Source organism: Enoplosus armatus, chromosome 4 (genome assembly GCF_043641665.1).
Source record: "Enoplosus armatus isolate fEnoArm2 chromosome 4, fEnoArm2.hap1, whole genome shotgun sequence".
NCBI lineage: Eukaryota > Metazoa > Chordata > Actinopteri > Centrarchiformes > Enoplosidae > Enoplosus > Enoplosus armatus.
In genome coordinates, this window is record NC_092183.1 from 3,758,536 (window position 1) to 3,777,764 (window position 19,229).

Here is a 19,229-nt window from a genome sequence, read left to right on the forward strand (position 1 = left end):
TATGTCTGGCAGTTAGTGTTTTTAAATCTTTTTGTTGCTTTACCAGAAACATATATTAGGATCAAAATATGTTTAAAAAGTCAGGATTAGTGAGTTTCAATGGCTTTAGAATTTGTCTTATGAATTCACCAGGCATATATGACTTCTTATATATTCATGATTAAATAACAATCAAAGTTATTATCTACTAAGAAATCAGCTAATCTTCTCCATCAGTATGCGTGGGTTCAAATGAGAAAAGAAAAGGAAAAAAGACCCACAAATGCAGAAATCTCATGTGAAATAACCAACATGTTTGTGTTCATGTCGGATCCCGTCACTCGCAGTAAACAAGCTGGTGGAGAAAGTATGTTTTAAGTCCTTTAATAGAGTACAAATGCTTGTAGCGTGTCCATCGTCTCAGTTTCAAACGTCACAGTCCTGCTCATTATAACCTTTCTGCACTGCATCTCAGTAACTTTAATGGTATTAAACTTCCGGTGCATAATGGAGCCGTCCTGCCCCACCTGTGTGTCTTTGGATTCTGACTTTGGTCTCCTCCTTTTCAGACGGCGGTCAGCAGCTCTGCGCCCAGTCGCTGTCTGTTCAGACAGAGCGGTTACAGATGGAGAAGACTTTGTCAGGCCTGACTCCCGCAGATAAACCTGCCAACACGCCTGCACAGCAGCAGCAGATGAGTGCCGCTGAGCAGAAGAGCCGTATGGACCTGCAGATGTCTACAGCGCTACATGGTACGGCTGCCTTCACACACCTGCCTTTAAAAACGACGACATTATCTGACGTATTTAATCCAGAGACATTAGCAGAAAGGACTGAAGCACACTGATTGATTTGCAGAAATAGAGAATCAAACTGGACAAAGACACGAGGCAAAGACACACAGTCAGCCCAGAACAGGTGCACATTTGTTTTTGGATGGCTGGTTCAGCAGAATTTCAAATCTATTGGATAATGAGAGCAGGAGTTCAGCTAGTGCTGCACCCCATTATCCATAAACACACCACAAACAAAATAACAGATATATCGTAAAGTTTAAATACTGCATCCATCAAGTACGATCGATCGGAGGAGACACGACTCTGCCAGGCCTCTACTGCAGCCATCTCCTTTCTTTTTTGGTGGGTTTTTGCCTTCAGTCTGGTTCCCCAGCAGGGAAGCACATGATCAGTTGGATGGAGATCAGATGACTGATGTTTTTATGGCCATAAGAAACCACTTCAGGATAATTGTCCTGCTGCATCGTTGTAAAATCGCTCATTGTTGGATTTGTAAGCCCAGTGTGCTGCTGTGAGCCAAAGAAATGAAAAACACAGAGTGAGCTGGAGGCTGCAGTATGTTTGTGTGTCAATCTGGGGTTTTTACAAAAAGGCAGTGATGGTTATCTGACCGGATCACAAGGCTTTGGTTAGCTGGCTAAAAATGTAAAAACAAAACATTTCTTCAGCGGTGAAGTGATAATATTACAGTCGGTTTAGAAACAGCAGCAGATTTTTATGGCTATTTATGTCTAAAATATGTCCATACCGTCACCTGAATGCCTCTGTCCTCACGGGTTTCACACACTTACTTCATAAAACATGGCCACTAACATCATCATCATCATCATCAGCCTGGATTCCTCCTGACGAGCTCCCGCCTGTCAAAACACGGGAAACGTGCTGAATGAATCTGTTGCTACTGAGCGTCCACACGCCAATGTGTACATACACAACTGCATGCATGTTGATACACGAACACGCGCGCTCGCTCTCTGTCAGCTGTCCCCCCGCAGCAGTGAAAGAGGCCCCTCCATCGGGGCAAGTCTTGGCAGATGTGCTTGAGTGTTCTGGCTCCCGGCTGGTATTTTGGTTTCCGAGGCCTGTATTTAAAATGACTGAGATACTTCAGGGTTTGGGGGAAACTTCCAAATGCCTCGCTGACAGATCGCGTTGGAAAGAACATGAGGCGGACACTTCATGGCTACTTTCCTCTAAGCCGGAGCTCTTGATCTTGTCAGAGGACTTTAGTGGGTCATTCAGGCGTCATCAGCCATTTGTGATGAACTGACCCGGGCTTGTTGGTTAAGTTGTGTCGCTGTTACCTGCAGGGTACTTTTAGTAATTAGAGATTTTATAGAATTATGATAAAATATATATATATATCCATAAACTCCAAATACATGTGATTTTTTTCTTTGATCTTCTTGTCTAAATGACCCTGTTGTGCCTTCAGGGCAGCCGTGCAGCCAGAACACCCTGAAATCCATCATGAAGAAGAAAGATGGCCGCCCCGACTCCAACGGCACCAAGAAGAACCTGCAGTTCGTCGGGGTGAACGGAGGGTGAGTCGGAAAATGTATTCACAGGCTGTTTAATGAATGTTTAAGTAGATTATCTTTTACTGCATTTTAACATGGTGATGTTGTCATGTGTTGGTGTGTTTTAAGTATCTCAGGTGAGTTTAAAGGTGCTGTTTCATATTTACAAGGCGGTTTTGTTCTTTCCTCCTTGTTAACGTACCACATGGCGTCCTGGACGAGATGCACGTCGCAGCACCTGAGCGTTCAAGTTTCTGTGCTTTTTGTCGCCCCCTCGTGGCCCAGGTACGAAACTACATCAAGTGACGACTCCAGCTCGGAGGACAGCAGCTCCTCTGGGTCGGAGGAGGAGGAGGAGGAGGAGGAGGAGAAGGAGAAGGAGTACGGAGGAAAGGAGGAATACAAGAACGTGGAGGGAGGGAGCACCAGGGAGGAGTTCCAGCCTGAGGGAGCCGAGGATGTGGATAAGAAGGACGAAGAGGAAAGTTCAGAGAAGCAGGAGATGAGAGAGAGGTGGGTTAAAGAAAATAAATCGCATCTTCGTTTACTGTTCTGAAGTGACCTGCTGTGTGAGAATTTGACCTATCCTAGATATTTATTTTGAGAGTATTTTCATTCGCTGGTTCTTTTGTTTTGCTTTGATTTGTAAGAATTTTGCAGGAATATTGGTGCCTCAAGTTTATACAGGTAGTTATAGGATCTTTTTTGTTTTACCCGAGTCAGAGCGCCAACAGGAGCCATGGTTGTATACAATATTGATGTCAAATATCTGTATAGACAACAGACCCCCTTTACCTGCGTACAGTTGCTACCCAAGATGCATCAGTGGCGTTGAGGAAGAGTCGACGCTAAGCAGTGCTGGTTGTCCTTAAACATTTGTGAAAGAGAAACTGCAAACAGATAATGGAATAGAATAAAACTTTATTGTCCAGCCAGAGCTGGACATTTGTCTTCAGTCTCCCCTCAGACACAGAAGAGAACCAGCTGAATAATAATGATAAATAAAGTGTTATGTTAAAGTTGAAATAATGGCGGCTGGACGTGATGAAAGCAGTTACACTTGACACATTAATGTGGGATGTAGTCATTTGAAATGCAGTATTATGGAACAGTTATTAGATAAATGGGGCTTGAGGCTGTTTGAGTAGATTGAAATGATGACGTGTGATCGTGTCTCTCTGAAGGTACGAGCTCAGTGAGAAGATGCTGGCTGCGTGCAGCGTTCTCCAAACGCACCTGAGTGACGCGAAGGCTGTGAGCAGTAAAGACGTGGTGAGGAGTTTTTGTGTTTAAATACTGCAGTCAACTGTATTTAATACGACATGAAGATACCGCTGAATATGTCCTCACTGTGTGTTTATTTAGTGAAGACCACACCACATGTCTGTGGTTAATACTCGTGTTTTCATATTTTTCTATTGCAAATCAGCTCACTAGGTTTTATATTCATGTTCCGTGTTGTGCAGAATACTTTCCATGGTGACCTTATTTTACCCTAAAATGCTATGAATTTAACTTAATGGACATTATGTTCAAAGAGATGGAAAATTGTTTGTACAACACTGTTACATTACTGGGGGGGGGAAGAAGTATTCAGATCCTTTACTTAAGTAAAAATACAAAGTACATTACAATTAAAGTAAAGCAAGTATATATTATCTTCAAAAGTAAAAAAACTCATAATGCTGAAAGATTGTGAAAGAAAGTGAGTCTTTTTAATATTGTATATGGGATTATTATTATTACTGATGCATTCATGCGTAATTAACATTTTACTGAGCTGATTTGAACTATTTTATGTACAGTTACTTTACAACACGTCAACAATGCGTCATGTTTTATAAGCTGTCACATAAATGCAGTGGAGTAAAAGTACAATATCTCCCTCTGGATTATTGTGCAAATTTTTACTTGAGTAAATGTACTTTCCACCACTTATGGAATATTTTTTAGGTGATTTGTAGAATTTTTCAGTGGATTTAAAGTTTAAATATTTAGTTGAATTTGAGTGTCAGCAGGTGTATTTAAGTATGGACTTAAATATGATTTTATTCAGAGTCTTTTGCACATTACCGTCTCCACACATCACTAGTAACGCGTCCCCCCCTGCCTCCTCAGAGAGCCTGTCTGAACACGGTGCAGCACGAGTGGTTTCGCGTGTCCAGCCAGAAGGCGGCGGTGGCGGGCATGGTGGAGGACTACCTGGGGTCCTTCGGGGCCGTCTCGCCGGCCGTGCTGCGCCACATCGTCAACATGGCCGACGGCAACGGCAACACGGCGCTGCACTACAGCGTGTCGCACTCCAACTTCCAGGTGGTGAAGAAGCTGCTGGATGCAGGTGAGAGCGGCAGGATGAGTTCTTCTTCTTTTCTTCTTCTTCATGTGGCCACCGAGCATCGCTGAGTGTTGAGTAATAAGTTGAACCCTGAGATTATCTTTAGTTTAGTTTAACTCCCTCGCTACCTCATCAGACCAGCAGAAGCTTTTTGTGTTCCTGAACTCTTCACACTGCTCAGCACTCTCCTGCTTCTGTTCATCCTCATCTTCCTTTCTAAGATAGCAGGTTAAAGGCGTGTAACTCAACTCTGTCCAGTAGTAAACTGTGCCGCTGTTAATGATGGTAAATGTCCGTTAGAAAGTCACAGACAAAAAGACTCCTCATAACTAATGTTGCTGCGTCATAATCATCACTCCTCTCTACGGCAACATCACACTTCCTGTTCAATTCTCACAACATGTTCGTCCCAAATGGAAACAAGAAGAAAAACTGGTAGTTAACATGCATAAAATGTGAGAACAACGTCCCCCTTTTGAGTCCAGCAGGGGAACTTTGTCACTGCTGTCTGTCTGTATCTCCACCGTCACTTTCAAATTCTGAAGAAAATGCCGAAAACATAATCTCATGGATCGACAGAATGCATCAGCAATAGCTCAGACTGTCTCAGCAGCTTGATCTTTATATTACTAAAACACTGATCGATCAAATCTTATTTTAAAAAAGGGTTTCAGCGCATAATAAATGTCTTTTTATATCATAAAAACTGTCGTAGAACAATCACTCACAGGAACATTGATTCTGAAATGAGTGAAATCTGAGTCAAAACATTACAGGGTTCAAAGTTGGACTCATCATGTACATTTACTTAAGAACTGTACTAAACTACAAGTTTGAGGTACTTGTACTTTACTGTAGTCTACTCCACCACATCTCAGAGGGAAATATTGTACTTTTTACTCCACTGCATTTATCTGACAGCTTTAGATACTTTACAAACAAAACATACAGATAGCTTCAAAAATACGATGTTTTTGTCATAAATTAAACTACCCAACAGTTTACACACGGACAGCTGGAGGCGATTAGAAGATTAATCAATTAGTGACAGAAAATTAATTGGCAAATATTTCGATAATCGTCATCTCTCTAAAGTAAAAAGAAATCCGGTTTGAATTTGAATCAAACATTATTACCGAGCTCGTTTACTAGATATTCAGTCGCTGCTGATCAGTAGAAGAAAACAAAGAAAAACATTTTAATTTGTTAATTATTTAAATCGTTTTGAGGTTTGGACTGTTGGTCGGCTAAAACAAGTGAAGGCGTCACTTTGGACACAAACAATCAATCAACAATCGATTTAATGGAGAAAACAATCAGCAGATTAATCCATCATGAAAAGAATCATTAGCATTGAGTCCTAGTTTAATACTTTTAATGTAAGATTTTCAATGCAGTACTTCTATTTAAAATGCAGTATTTGTACACTGTGGTATTAATACTTCTACTTGAGGAAAGGACCTGAATGCAGCGATCTCTCTGAAGGCTCAATAGACTGTGATGAGGTCTCGGCCACTCGCTGCTCTGAAAGCCTTTTGTCTCCTCGGCCTTTTGTGTCCTTGTGCTCCGTGACAGCGTGTCCACCCCCCTGTTCCCATTGTGGCCTTTGTCCTCGCACCCGGTCCCAGTTCCTTAGACCTCTCCTCCCCTCAGTGGCGGGCCAGCCACCCTCGTACCCGCCTCGCTCCCATCCGGCCTCTGATGTCCTTCAGGTTTGAAAAGGATGAGTTCTTTGAGGTTCAGAAGATGCATCGTGGTCCCTGTAGAAGCGCCTGACCTGGTCTGACACAAGTCCTTGTACGTCACTGTGTTGTTGACTGACAGGCAGCGACAGTGACGAGTCAATCGCGGACAGAGACCACAGCAGAGACCACCCACACTCAAGCTGGTGCAGAGTGCTTTAAACATGGCGTCTCTGTGTGTGTGTGTGTGTGTTTCAGATGTGTGTAACGTGAACCAGCAGAACAAGGCGGGATACACACCCATCATGCTGGCAGCGCTGGCCGCAGTGGAGAACCCCAGAGACATGCGCATTGTGGAGGAGCTCTTCAGCAAGGGGGACGTCAACGCTCGAGCCAGCCAGGTCAGTGACTGGAGGTCAGAGGTCAGAGGTCAGCGGCAGGACGGCCACCACACGTGGGTTAGGTCTCAGTGATCAGGGACATGAAGGCTGACTCTATGTATCTAAACTAAAGCAGGTTGAAGCTAACGAGTGCACTTGACAGACATTCCAGCGTCATAAAAGTTTGTTTTAAAAGGCTTCAAATGAGGTATTTTTAGTCTTTTTCAGATCTATTAATAAATCAGAAACACACAAAACCAGATTGAAAGTCTTCACTGCAAAAGATTTTTATCAGAAAGTTTCTTTATCAGACGAAAAACTGTACTTTGGTGCCACCAAGTGGTGAAAGAAGGTAACTGTTTGGACTTTGTGTAACTGCCATCAGTTCTCTCTGGATGAAGATGTTTACCAGCAGCAGAAAGTTTTACGTGTTAAACTCTTTGCATCTCAGTCCGTGTTTGTATTAATTTATATTAATCACATTTAATATTTCATATCACAGAAGCCGTTTCCTACAAGATTTTCTCTGAGAGTTCATTCCACCGTAGCTGTTGTTTATAAGTCATGATAAATACAATTTTTTAGCCTTATGTTTTGATTATTTTGAGTAACTATATACTTATACTGCCTGTTTTAGACAATTCAAAAAATACAAAAACAAAATGGAATAAAATACCCAACAATAATAAAAGGATAGAAACAATAATGATAATTAAAAAAAAAGATAAAACTAGCATTAATAAAAAGCCTTTTCTCGTCCCTGGTTCAGGCGGGTCAGACGGGGCTGATGCTGGCGGTCAGTCACGGCAGGATGGACATGGTCCGGGCCCTGCTGGCTCACGGGGCCGACGTCAACGTCCAGGACGACGAGGGCTCCACGGCGCTGATGTGCGCCAGCGAACACGGACACGTGGAGATCGTCAAGCTGCTGCTGGCTCAACCCGGCTGTGACGCCACGCTGAGTGACAGCGTGAGTAACTCATAAAGGGGCGGGACGTAGGAGGGTAACCAAGTACATTCACTCAAGTACTGTGCAAAGTACGAATTTGAGGTACTTGTACTTTACTTGAGTGTTTTGTTTTCATGCCACTTTATACTTCTACTCCACTAATGGGAAAACTGAGAGTTAAACTCAGAAATCTTACATACTGTGTGCTGATAACTGCCTATTTATAGAAACTGTTAGAAACTGATTTCTAACTGATCTTTTATACTTTGTCTCTCCTTGTCCTCATCGTCGTCTTTCAGGATGAGAGCAACGCCCTGTCCATCGCTCTGGAAGCAGGACACAAAGACATCGCGGTGTTGCTTTATGCACATGTCAACTTCTCCAAAGCCCAGTCACCGGTGCGTCCTCGTCTCTCCCTCCATTTTTAAAAACCTCCCTGTTCTCCGAACTTCACGTCTGTTTACGTGATGCGTTTGTGTGCGTCTGTATTGCAGGGGACCCCTCGACTCGGCAGGAAGACGTCACCAAGTCCCACCCGGAGGGGCATGTTCGATTAGAGGCCCCGCCTCTCCCTACAAACCCTGCGCTGCTATTGGTTCACGCTGAACGATGCCTTACCCACGGCTGGATGAGGGACTTAATCCCAAGCACCAATCGACCAACCAACCAATGAGATACTTCTGGAAATGTTTTTTATTTATGTGCACACCTGCTTCCATGACGAGCCCAAAGTGCCCTTTGAATATGAATGTAACCAGCTGGTGCCTCGAGTCCCACCAGAGTCTCAATCAGCAGAAAACATGGACACTAATTCAACTACTAAATGCCATTTTTTTCCGTCTTTTCTCTCTTTTTTTTTTTTGCAATTTGACAACTTTTTATTTTATTTCTAAAGCTCAATGTTGATCATTCAAGAGCACCAAAACAACTTTGTGAATTTTTTTTGTTGTTGTTGTTTTTGAGCGCGTCAGTCGACAGATGGAGAATAATCCACCCACATGTTAGAGGAAGTATTTCCTGTATATATTGCTCGCCTCGACATCCCAGCTCTACAGTACATGTACGACTCGTGTGGATGGACGCATCGATGAATAGACGTGACCTAGACTGGAGAAATTGTACTTTTATACAAATCCTTTGTATCTATTTAAAAAGAAGAATCACAGTATTTTGAATATTTCCTATTACTACTTAACGACCCATGAAGTTATATATTTATCAAAGTATAGTTTTTAATGCAGATATATGTATTTCATTGTACATACGGAGGTCATTAGTTTAGTTATTCTCCTTTTTGTCTTCGTGTCCAGTGTCCAGTCTGTCTGTCTCTCATGTGTAATATACGCCGTCTGTCCTCCTCTAGTATTCATCAAGGTACTGACTTTCATCCTCAGATGAGAATTGAAGTGCCTGAGACTTTGCCATATAACAATAAACATCAATTAAAGACTATACATCGGTGTCTCATCATCATTGATGCCCCACAAAGCTTTCAGTAAACCGCATCAAGGATCATGTTGTTACCGCGGCCTGATGGAGACGCTTTCAGTCTGTGCTGCGACTGCTGGGTTTCCAAAGAAGACAAAATGTTAATGTCCAACATTTAGCAAAATGTTTTAAAAACTACCACAAAAGAAAATGGTGCTGGGGGGAAAAATTTAATTAAAAAAAAGAACACTTAATCTCATTTGCACCAGATTATTTTAACAATACAAAACATTTCACCCTGAGACATAACAAACACATGTAAAAATAAAGCCCCAAAACACAAACATGAAGCAAAAGAAGAAGAAAAAACTGGATGAAGAACATAAATCAAAGCAGAAACAAAACCCATGATTTTCACCATTTTAGTTAAAATCACTACATCTTTTCTTTTGTACTCAATAATAAAATGAAATTAATGACGATAAAAAGCTTGTATGAATTGTAATGAACTGGCGTTTCGCAGCAGGTTGAGATTTGTATTCATACATCTACAGTTACTACATAACATCAACAAATAAATTATGATGTAATATTATAGATTAAGATAAGATTTTATTAATCCTGGGGGGGTAAATTCACAAGCGGCCCAGCCGTTTATAAAGTCATTAAAATGAGCTCCACCAGCTTCGACATTAAAGTGATGAACACATTAATTATAATCCATCTTCAGCTCTGTCCTCCAGGGGTCAGAAACAGGGGTCACTTGGGTAGAAACTGAGCTTTGAGGTAAGTACGAAATAAATCTCTGTGGAGAGCTGCGTTGCTGGAGCAACCAAGGACAGAGGCGGTGGCTGCTTGAACTCCTTATTGACTTATTAGACTAACCTACACCTGATGTTGGTGCATAGAGTTTGACCATTTCTGGGCGTGCATGTTCATTGAGGGCTTAAAGGTACCTGATCTTCAGAGCTGAGGAGGCATCGTGCAGTAACCATCGTACTGATAATCTCTCCACTCTCCTCGGCCAAGCTTCAATAAATACTTTTATTATGATGCTTTATTTTCACTCGAGTAAAAATTTGAATGCGTGACTTTTACATGTAACTGTTTCTACACTGTGGTATTTCTACTCTTACTGAGGTAAAAGATCAGAGTACTTCTTCCACCTCTGTTGGCTGCTCATCACATCTGATTAATGAAAACGCACACAAACCTTATCAAGAGTCCGTTCACTCTTCTTGTCCTACTGCTACGCCTCATTTTTAGTTTATCATTTTTTGTGGCCTCAAAGTTACAAAGTCTCAAGACATTTATAGCAAAAAAATAAACATCAATTCTGGTACTTTGTATGAAATGAGTTACTGTTGTTCAGTGACGGAGTTTCTGGAGGTTTTCTGACTGGACGTCTTCCTGAGGGATGGAGAGAACGACAGCAGTAAAATAAGTGTCATGAACACATTCAAGAGGTTTTTATAAACATATAGTTAGTTATATTAAAGTTATATTAAGGAGCTTATTTCAATATCAAAGTGATGCCTGTGTTAATTTAGAATGAGGTGAATGTTGTTTCCTGTAAAATATATGTTTTGTTTGTTAACAGTTCTTTCACTATAACGTTCTGTTTCTACAAGACAATTCTGAGCTAAGGAAACTGAAACAGGACTTCCACACACAACACTGCCCCCTGCTGATCCAGGTCTGAACAAACCTGTGCAGAGGCACGTGGGTGCTGCCGGACCCAGCTCCCGTCCTGGAGACTATGTGTTTGTGTTTCAGTGTGGGACGGGGTACGAGGCCGAGATCGCCCGGCCTGTAGCGGGCCAGCTGGAACTGGAAACTCAAAGCTGGGTTCAGGGTCCCGGCTCTGTGAAGACACGAGAAACGGGATGATGGCGACGAAGCCGGAGTGCTCGGTTTGGTTTCACTCTGCCGAGACTTTTGTCTCTTCGTTGTGATTGAGTCATCACAACCTGCCAGAGTGACACACTAACACAAGCATGCTATCAAATATTAAAGTCACATGTGTAGTCCAGCCACTCGCAGCGAGTCTCACATCAACAGACAGACATGAGTCTCACAACAACAGACAGACATGAGTCTCACTACAACAGACAGACATGAGTCTCACTACAACAGACAGACACGAGTCTCACATCAACAGACAGACATGAGTCTCACTACAACAGACAGACACGAGTCTCACTACAACAGACAGACACGAGTCTCACAACAACAGACAGACACGAGTCTCACATCAACAGACACGAGTCACACAACAACAGACAGACAGACACGAGTCTCACAACAACAGACAGACACGAGTCTCACAACAACAGACAAGTCTCACGACAACAGACAGACACGAGTCTCACATCAACAGACAGACACGAGTCTCACAACAACAGACAGACAGACACGAGTCTCACATCAACAGACATGAGTCTCACAACAACAGACAGACAGACACGAGTCTCACAACAACAGACAAGTCTCACAACAACAGACAGACACGAGTCTCACAACAACAGACAGACAGACACGAGTCTCACAACAACAGACAAGTCTCACAACAACAGACAGACACGAGTCTCACATCAACAGACATGAGTCTCACAACAACAGACAGACAAGAGTCTCACAAAAACAGACACGAGTCACACAACAACAGACAGACACGAGTCTCACAACAACAGACAAGTCTCACAACAACAGACAGACACGAGTCTTGCATCAACAGACACGAGTCTCGCATCAACAGACATGAGTCTCACAACAGACACGAGTCTCACAACAACAGACAAGTCTCACAACAACAGACAGTCACGAGTCTCGCATCAACAGACACAAGTCTCACAACAACAGACACGAGTCTCACAACGACAGACACGAGTCACACAACAGACACAAGTCTCACAACAACAGACACGAGTCTCAAAACAACAGACAGACATTATCCAGAGTGATTTTGTGACCTGGCTGCTGCAGCGTCAGGCGTCTCACTCAGCTGGTCGCTCTCAGCGGTGGAGTTGGTGAGTTTGGGTCTGTCCAAGACCACCAGCAGCTTCTGCATCAGAAGCTTCCACTGGAGGACAGAGTCCACCTCCGAGTCCTGCTTGGCAGGTGCCTCCTGCAGGGAACAGAGCCAACAGCAGGCCTGAAGTCATGAAAACGGGCTGAGACAAACTCACTGGCTGAGCTCCATATCAGTATTTTGTGCACTGTAATGTTGCTTATATTGTTCAGTGCATTATTAACCTACTTAATTAACAGTGATGTAAACCTTACACTTTGCCATGACATGATATCATTTCAGTTTGCAGGCAGCAACTTAATATTTGGTGATATTTCAAACATCACTCAGTTATATTTGATTAACAAAGATCAATATGCAAAGTGTCTGTTATTGGGGTTTAATACTTTCTGACACTTCAGCAGAGGTGTTGTACAGAGGTTACAGTTGTGAGTTAGGGAAGTTATTTTAATTAATGACTGCAGAAGATCGAGATCTTCGTTTCTAAGTTAAAAAGAATTACAACTTGTTTTTTGACCAATAAATAAAGATGTGCATCTCTTTGTGTTTTTTAGTGATGGCACCTCTTCAGGTTTCATGAATGACACAGAGCTCCCTTTTGTTCACCTCCCTGTTTGTTACAGAAACTTAGCAGAGAAAAAAAAACAAATCATTTAGCAATTAGGCTTTAATTTGGCTAATTTGTAAAATGAGGGAAGAAAAATCTGCCTTCACTTGAACGTGTTTGTGTGTCCTGATGTTCAGGGTCAGGACTTTGCTTTTACCACCAGGGCTTGTCTGAGAGTGACAGCTGCTTCCTGCATGATGCTCTTCATCCTGCTCCTCCTCCTCCTCTCCTCCTGTAGCTCCGCCTCCAGCCGACTCACCTGGGCTCTGTTTTTGCTGCACTGCTGAGACAGTGAGGCCCGGTCCTGTCTGAAAAACACAAAAACACTGACGGTGACGCCACATCATAGTTTTCTTTCTCTGCATTTTGGCATTTTCAATTTCTCAATTAAATTTCATGTGGTATTGTCATTTTGTGTTTATGTACACGTATGTACATTTTTTCATCATCTATAGTAATAATAATAATACAGTTTATTTATAGAGTACTTACTCAAGGTCGCTTTACATGAATAAAGTAACCTCAAAAACTTTTCTTACTTTTTAAAGTCTGTTTTTCTTTGTCAAAACTTGCTGCTAAAAACGTCAGGAATTACACTAAATGACTGAATATAGCGAAGTCACGTTTCAGAGTCACCTGCTGGATATTTTAATGAACAGAGCTGCAGTCGGCTGCATTCAATTAAGACCAGTTAGTCCTTTTAGTTAAGAGTGTGCTTCAGTGTTCCTGCGTGTTCTAGTATTTTATTTATTTATTTGTAATATATTTGTTGTATCTCTGTAGCTGGAAACGTTAACTTTAATATATTTTTTTTATTGCTGTCCTGTATTGTCCTTCATCTCCTCAGTCATCTACTACTAATGAAAATAATAAGATAAATGTATATGAGTAATAACTGAAAGGAACAGCCTGGTTTAAAGAGCAGCCCCTGCTAGTTTATTTGAAAATAAAAACTGTGGATTTGTTTTTGTTTTTTTCCAGAAACTTCCAGGATTTGTTACTGTCTGTAAAGCATAAATATGAGTCAGTGGTATGGACAGTAGAGACGGAGTAAACTTTGACCTCAGTGCCTCCATCTCAGCCAGGACTCCTGTGTGTTCAGTCTGAAGCTGCTCGACTTCTTGCCGACGGTCTTTCTGCTCCGTCTGCAGCTGCTGACACTTTTCTGTAAGCTGCTCCACCACCTGATGGAGAGAAGATGTCGAATGTTTTTACGGAATCAAACAGTTTTTTCTATTAAAATCCAGGCCCAAGGAAAAACAAAATTCATGTTATGTTCATGTGGTGGGGGGAGAAGAACAATGAAACCGTTGCAGCTCTGAGTGCTCCTTTCTTGCCACTGCACATCCAGACCAATAATCCTCACTGAGCAGATATTATTTAGAATAGTATAAGAACCAGGATTTACTTCTACTAATCATATAACCCCCAAAATATGAAAAAATAACACAATAAATAACTTTCAAAAACACAATCAGAATCTAAAGATAAATCTTACAATTACAACTCATGTATGAAAACACTATGAAGTATATATCTGTTCTAAAACTGCACACTGGACCCGATCCTTCATTGGGCCCAAGCAGTGACTAGATGGATATCTGTTATCTGGTGAGAAACTTTATCATCCAGGAAGTCTTTCTCTCACCTTCTTGCGGATGCAGCTCTTGCGGGACGTCTCGCTGAGCATTTGCTCCAGGAGGTCCACATCCACACTGAGCCGACTCTTGCGGTCCCGCAGGGCGGCGTTCTCCCCCATCAGGACCTGCGCCTGCTCTGACAGCTGGCTGAACCGAGCCTTAACCTCCGTGTTCTCCTGAAGGACCAGCCTGGTCGTCTCCGGGACCTTCTGGTCCACCAGGTGCTGCACCTGTGCCGCCATGGCCGCCACGTGGCTCTCCATCTCCTTCTCCAACCTTTTGTCAGGGAACAGGAGAGAGGACAGGGAAATCGTTTAGCTACAGTATATTTAATTATACTGAAGGCAGCTTTTTAGGCTGTAATCGTAGGCTATAATAACGCATGTAATGCTGTCAGTATATCAGTAGTCTCAACCTCTTCTTTTCCAGCAGCGCTTTCATCTCCAGGCTGTGGACGGCAGCTTTGTGTTCCTCCTTCTGACCGGCCAGCTGCTCCTCCAGAGACTGCATGTTGGACGTCAGCTGCTCCTTCTGCTTCTGAAACTCCTCCAGACTTGCAAGCCTCGCGGCTTGGAGGAGGAGAGAGGAGAGGAGAGGAGAGGAGATGAGTTTGTTACTGTTAAATGTGGTGTAGAGATTGCTAAACGGTTCAGCCATGTCATCTTGTTTGTTGTCATGGTGAGTGAATACACTGCACTTAAATATAAATAAATTCATGTATTAATTTCCTACAGGGTGGAAGATGTGACAATTTCAAGCTGTGTGGAAAACATTTTTATTTGATACCGGTATTATTTTCTCAATTAAATAATAAGTCTTGTTTTATGTGGGAAAATGTCAAACCATGGAAAAGTTACAATCAAAATAATTTCATGGCACCTTCAACATGCTACAGTAAGAGCTGCACTCGACCCTGGTTTAACCCACAGAGGTCTTCAGTCTCACCGAGTGTCGTGTTTTCTGCGGTGAGTTCTTTAATCCGGTCTTGAAGCTCCTGCCTCAGCTGACGGTGCTGCAGCTGCAGGGCATCCCTGTCCTTATCGGCAGCCTGCCGCTGACTCTCCAGACGCTCCGTCAGCTCGTCCACCTTGTCCTCCTTCTCCAGCACGGAGCGTGTCAGATACTCAACAATGTCCTTCTTCTCCTTCTCCAGCGCACTGTACTGAGAGTTCAAGTCCTTCTTCTGCCTCTCTAGTTGATCACATTTCAGCTGATATCTGGAGGAGGAAGAGGGTCATGCAGGCCCAAGGGTTAAGGGCGAAATGATTTTTGTAGTACAATAGGGTGATGTGTAACTTCTTCTGGGTTTCACTGCTTTCACTTCAAGATAGTGATAATTCTAGATGCTCATATTTGGAGTGGGCCTTCAGAAATTCAAATACATTTTTTAAAAGACCACAGCATTTTTGAGCAGGTGACCGTCTCAGTCTAGGCTTTAAAATCAGACATGAAGACTTTGTGTGCAGTGGTGGAAGAAGTATTCAGAGCCTTTACTTCAATAAAAGTAGCAATAAAGACGTTCTGCATTCAAAAACTCACTCAAGTACATTTAGCTGATAATACTTATGCACTTTTACTTAAGGTATAAAAAGTAAAAGTACTTACAGTACAGAAACATGGCCCCTGTGAGTGTTATATTGGTATGTATCATATTTGTGGGTTATTAATTCTGATGCATGCTCATTTCTGTACTGTTGGATAGTTTGATCGATAACAATGCATTGAATTTAATACACTAAAAAGTATCTATAGCTGTTAAATAAATGTAGTGGAGTACAAGTACAATATTTGCCTCTGAAATGTAGTGGAGTAGAAGTATGAAATAGCATGAAATGGAAACTCAAGTACAAGTACCTCAAAATTGTACATAATTACAGTACTTGAGTAAATGTACTTAGTTACGTTCCACCACTGGTTATGCGTTATGGCTCGTTATCTACAATATTGGTATATTATATATACACTTTTCAAGAAGCTAATTTCAAGCTAACAAATGACAAGCTAACATAGCGTACAACATTACGCAAATGACGTAAGAAAGACGCGCAGAAGTGACTCTTTTTTTTTTTTTTTTTTATCAGAGAATCAGAATCAGAAATACTTTATTGATCCCCGGGGGTAAATTATACAGTATATACGTTTCAAAAACAAGACTAACAAAGTTATCTACAAAGCATGTACTTGTACGAATAAACATGAACCCCGTTAAAGTAACGTTAACTTAAGCTAACTCTTATTTTCCTAAATAGAGAAACAGCCTCACCTCTCCAACTGCTCGTTCAAATATCGTATCTGAGTCAGATATAAAGCCTTCTCCTTGTCGTCAGAAGCGGTTTTATCTGCAGGAGTCGTCGAACTCTCCTTTTTCGATGTTTTCTTGACTTCATCTTGTTTGTCGCCGCTTTTCTTATCCTTCTTTTTGGGCATTGTGTCAGAGAAAGTTGGCAAAAAAAGTTTACGCTTGAGGGCCAGCGGAGAAACTAACTAAACTACGTTGTTGCTAGGCAATGCTGCCTTCAAGGACTCCTCGTAAAGATTACTTCCTCACACGGGCACCGCGAGCTGCAGGAGGATAAAAACGTGATAAGATGAATCAGGATTTCAGACTTTTATCACTTTTTTAACAAATATAGGCTTGTGAAAATATGTATTACATTTATGGTGTTTAATAGAATGTTTTATTGATGTATTAACCATATTTTAGAGTGCTTAATGTGCTCTGGTTAATTTAATTTTGCGAAATCTGACTGAGTGCAAAGCCACCACCTGACAAGAAATTATGAAATACTAATATGTAGATAATAAATAATACAAACACTACCAAACTGATGTTCCACAGGCTACAGTTTAAAGGATTGTTAGTAACCTCATTTCTTGGTAGAAATTGAAAGATATTGTATCTCTGCTTATTTTTTTTCTCAAAATAGGCACCATAACCATCTCCTCGAGCCTTACATCTGTCACTGGCATACTATGTTCAGTGATAAAACACATTTAATTAAATTTTATCAGACTCAGTGTATGTACTATTAAATATTATGAAATTGATCAAACTTACCCAGTAATGTGGCCATGACCTTTGGCCCCTTCTACCCATCTGATGAACCCAGTGGCGGTATGAGCCAGTATTGCATGAAAAATATTGCCTGGTTGCATGGTACAGTTCACTGTGCATGCAGGAATCCATATTTTCTTTTCATGTGGTGCACTGTAGAGCTCAGAGAGAGTCATACTAATAGAAAGGTTAAATGAATTAAATCACATACTACTTTACTGCCTTATAATCTATCATTATTACCTTTTTTACCTTTTGCTATAGAGGCAATTAAACTCGTAACCCTTTCAGTTACCTTACAGCACCAGGACCTCAGCCAATGAAGTGTAGCAGTTATTTATCTTGAGCGGGTGATTCAGTGCTGTGTAAATGCTGCTTTTTAATTGGTAACTTTTCATCCCCCCCTCATTTGGCAGCAGGGATTTTTAATTGGGTGCCTGTGTGTTTCACCTCACTTCACTCCCTACCTATAAATCCACTGGGCTGACTCTCGACCACTGTGGAGTTTAATTTAGTTTCAGCTCAGTCAAGCTTAGTAAATTAATGACAAAATGTATTAATTCACCACGTAGCATATCAGCCGACATGAAATAAAGAGCTACAGTAAATATATTTTAGTAGGATGCTACAGCAGTAGATATTACAGCATAACTACAAGCCCAGGGGGGATATCACAGTAGTACCGCTGCCTATTATTAATTGAGAACCATTCACACAATACAAGCTGCTGTAGCGGGGTACACTGATATTAAATTGGGGGAACTAATCAGCATTAAGAGTAATTCAGTCGCAGTTTAGTCAGACAAACATTTCTTTTTGTCAGGAATGTATCTCAGCAGCTACGCACACACAGATTTCAGTGTTTTCAGTTTCAGTCCAAAGCAGGGACAACAAGAATTGAGAATTTTAAAATATAATAGTCACTAAGTTGCTTCTAAAATCTGGATGCCACCTGTTTTCAGTCAAACTAGCAAGTTGTTTACAACTACTTAGGCTTGTACATAATATGCACAGAAACACAACAGTGTTGAGAAAATAGTTGCGAATGCTTTGTGATAACCCTGATGCAGAGAGTTGCTCAGGTATTTCCTAAATATAGACAAGATGGTGTGTTCAGATGCCAGGATTTACCTCAAATCTTGAGCTAAAGGGACTTGAAAATGTCTGCAATGTTACAGATTGAGAATTCAAATCAAATGTACATTTGACCTTTCTTTCAACCAGGTTAGTACCCCTGAGACTGAATCTCTATGTTTATATGTTTGCAATATTGTGCTTTTTACTCCACTACATTTATTTGATATCTTTAGTTACTAATTACTTTGCATGTTCAGATCAATAACACAATAACATTATCAACACATTCACAAGCAACCCAGCAGATAAAATATTTACAATTAGACCCATCAATAATTATAATCCAATAATATAATGTACATTATTCTGAAATGATACTTTAAGCATATTTTTTGTACTTTTACTTAAGTAAAAGTTTGAATGCAGGAGTTTTACCAGTAACAGAGTATTTCCACACTGTGGTATTACTACTTGAGTACTTCTTCCACTTCTGAGGTACCCAAGCAGAAGTTTACTTTTTAGTGAATATGTTTTACTAATAATCTGAGTGTGAAAAACAAGTGAGAGTGAGTGCAGCAGAGTGATGCCGTGGCTCTGCCGGTTTACTCCCCACTTCCAGCTTGTTTCCTCCCACAAGTCACGGCAGCAGTAGGGCGGGGAAGGACGGTGACCTTATAGCCTCCAGCCTGGCACCAGTACAGGCTTTAACCAGCCGAGCCTGCTGGGACAAACTCCAACATAGTAGCTAA

At 41.5% G+C, this 19,229-nt stretch overlaps 2 protein-coding genes across 3 annotated transcripts in view; one reads left to right on the forward strand and one right to left on the reverse strand.

Annotated features, from left to right (window-relative positions):
• kank1a (KN motif and ankyrin repeat domains 1a) overlaps positions 1-9,096 on the forward strand; it is a 52,229-nt gene extending 43,133 nt beyond the window's left edge. For both annotated transcript variants that reach the window (XM_070904129.1, XM_070904130.1), the window contains exons 4-12: positions 549-731; positions 2,212-2,320; positions 2,582-2,809; positions 3,481-3,568; positions 4,415-4,634; positions 6,572-6,714; positions 7,463-7,663; positions 7,942-8,040; positions 8,137-9,096. In XM_070904129.1, coding sequence (XP_070760230.1) covers positions 549-731; positions 2,212-2,320; positions 2,582-2,809; positions 3,481-3,568; positions 4,415-4,634; positions 6,572-6,714; positions 7,463-7,663; positions 7,942-8,040; positions 8,137-8,199 — 1,334 coding nt within the window. In that variant the 3' untranslated portion in view covers positions 8,200-9,096. The remainder of the gene's footprint in view (positions 1-548; positions 732-2,211; positions 2,321-2,581; positions 2,810-3,480; positions 3,569-4,414; positions 4,635-6,571; positions 6,715-7,462; positions 7,664-7,941; positions 8,041-8,136) is intronic.
• Positions 9,097-10,428: 1,332 nt separating this feature from the next.
• On the reverse strand, positions 10,429-16,775 carry LOC139283745 (cilia- and flagella-associated protein 157-like). Its single transcript, XM_070903775.1, has 9 exons — positions 16,612-16,775; positions 15,294-15,565; positions 14,764-14,917; positions 14,357-14,624; positions 13,771-13,892; positions 12,866-13,016; positions 12,043-12,197; positions 10,779-10,934; positions 10,429-10,480 (listed from the first exon to the last, which is right to left on the reverse strand). The coding sequence occupies exons 1-9, from the start codon at positions 16,773-16,775 to the stop codon at positions 10,429-10,431; spliced, it is 1,494 nt and encodes a 497-aa protein (XP_070759876.1).
• Between the last annotated feature and the right edge of the window lie 2,454 nt (positions 16,776-19,229).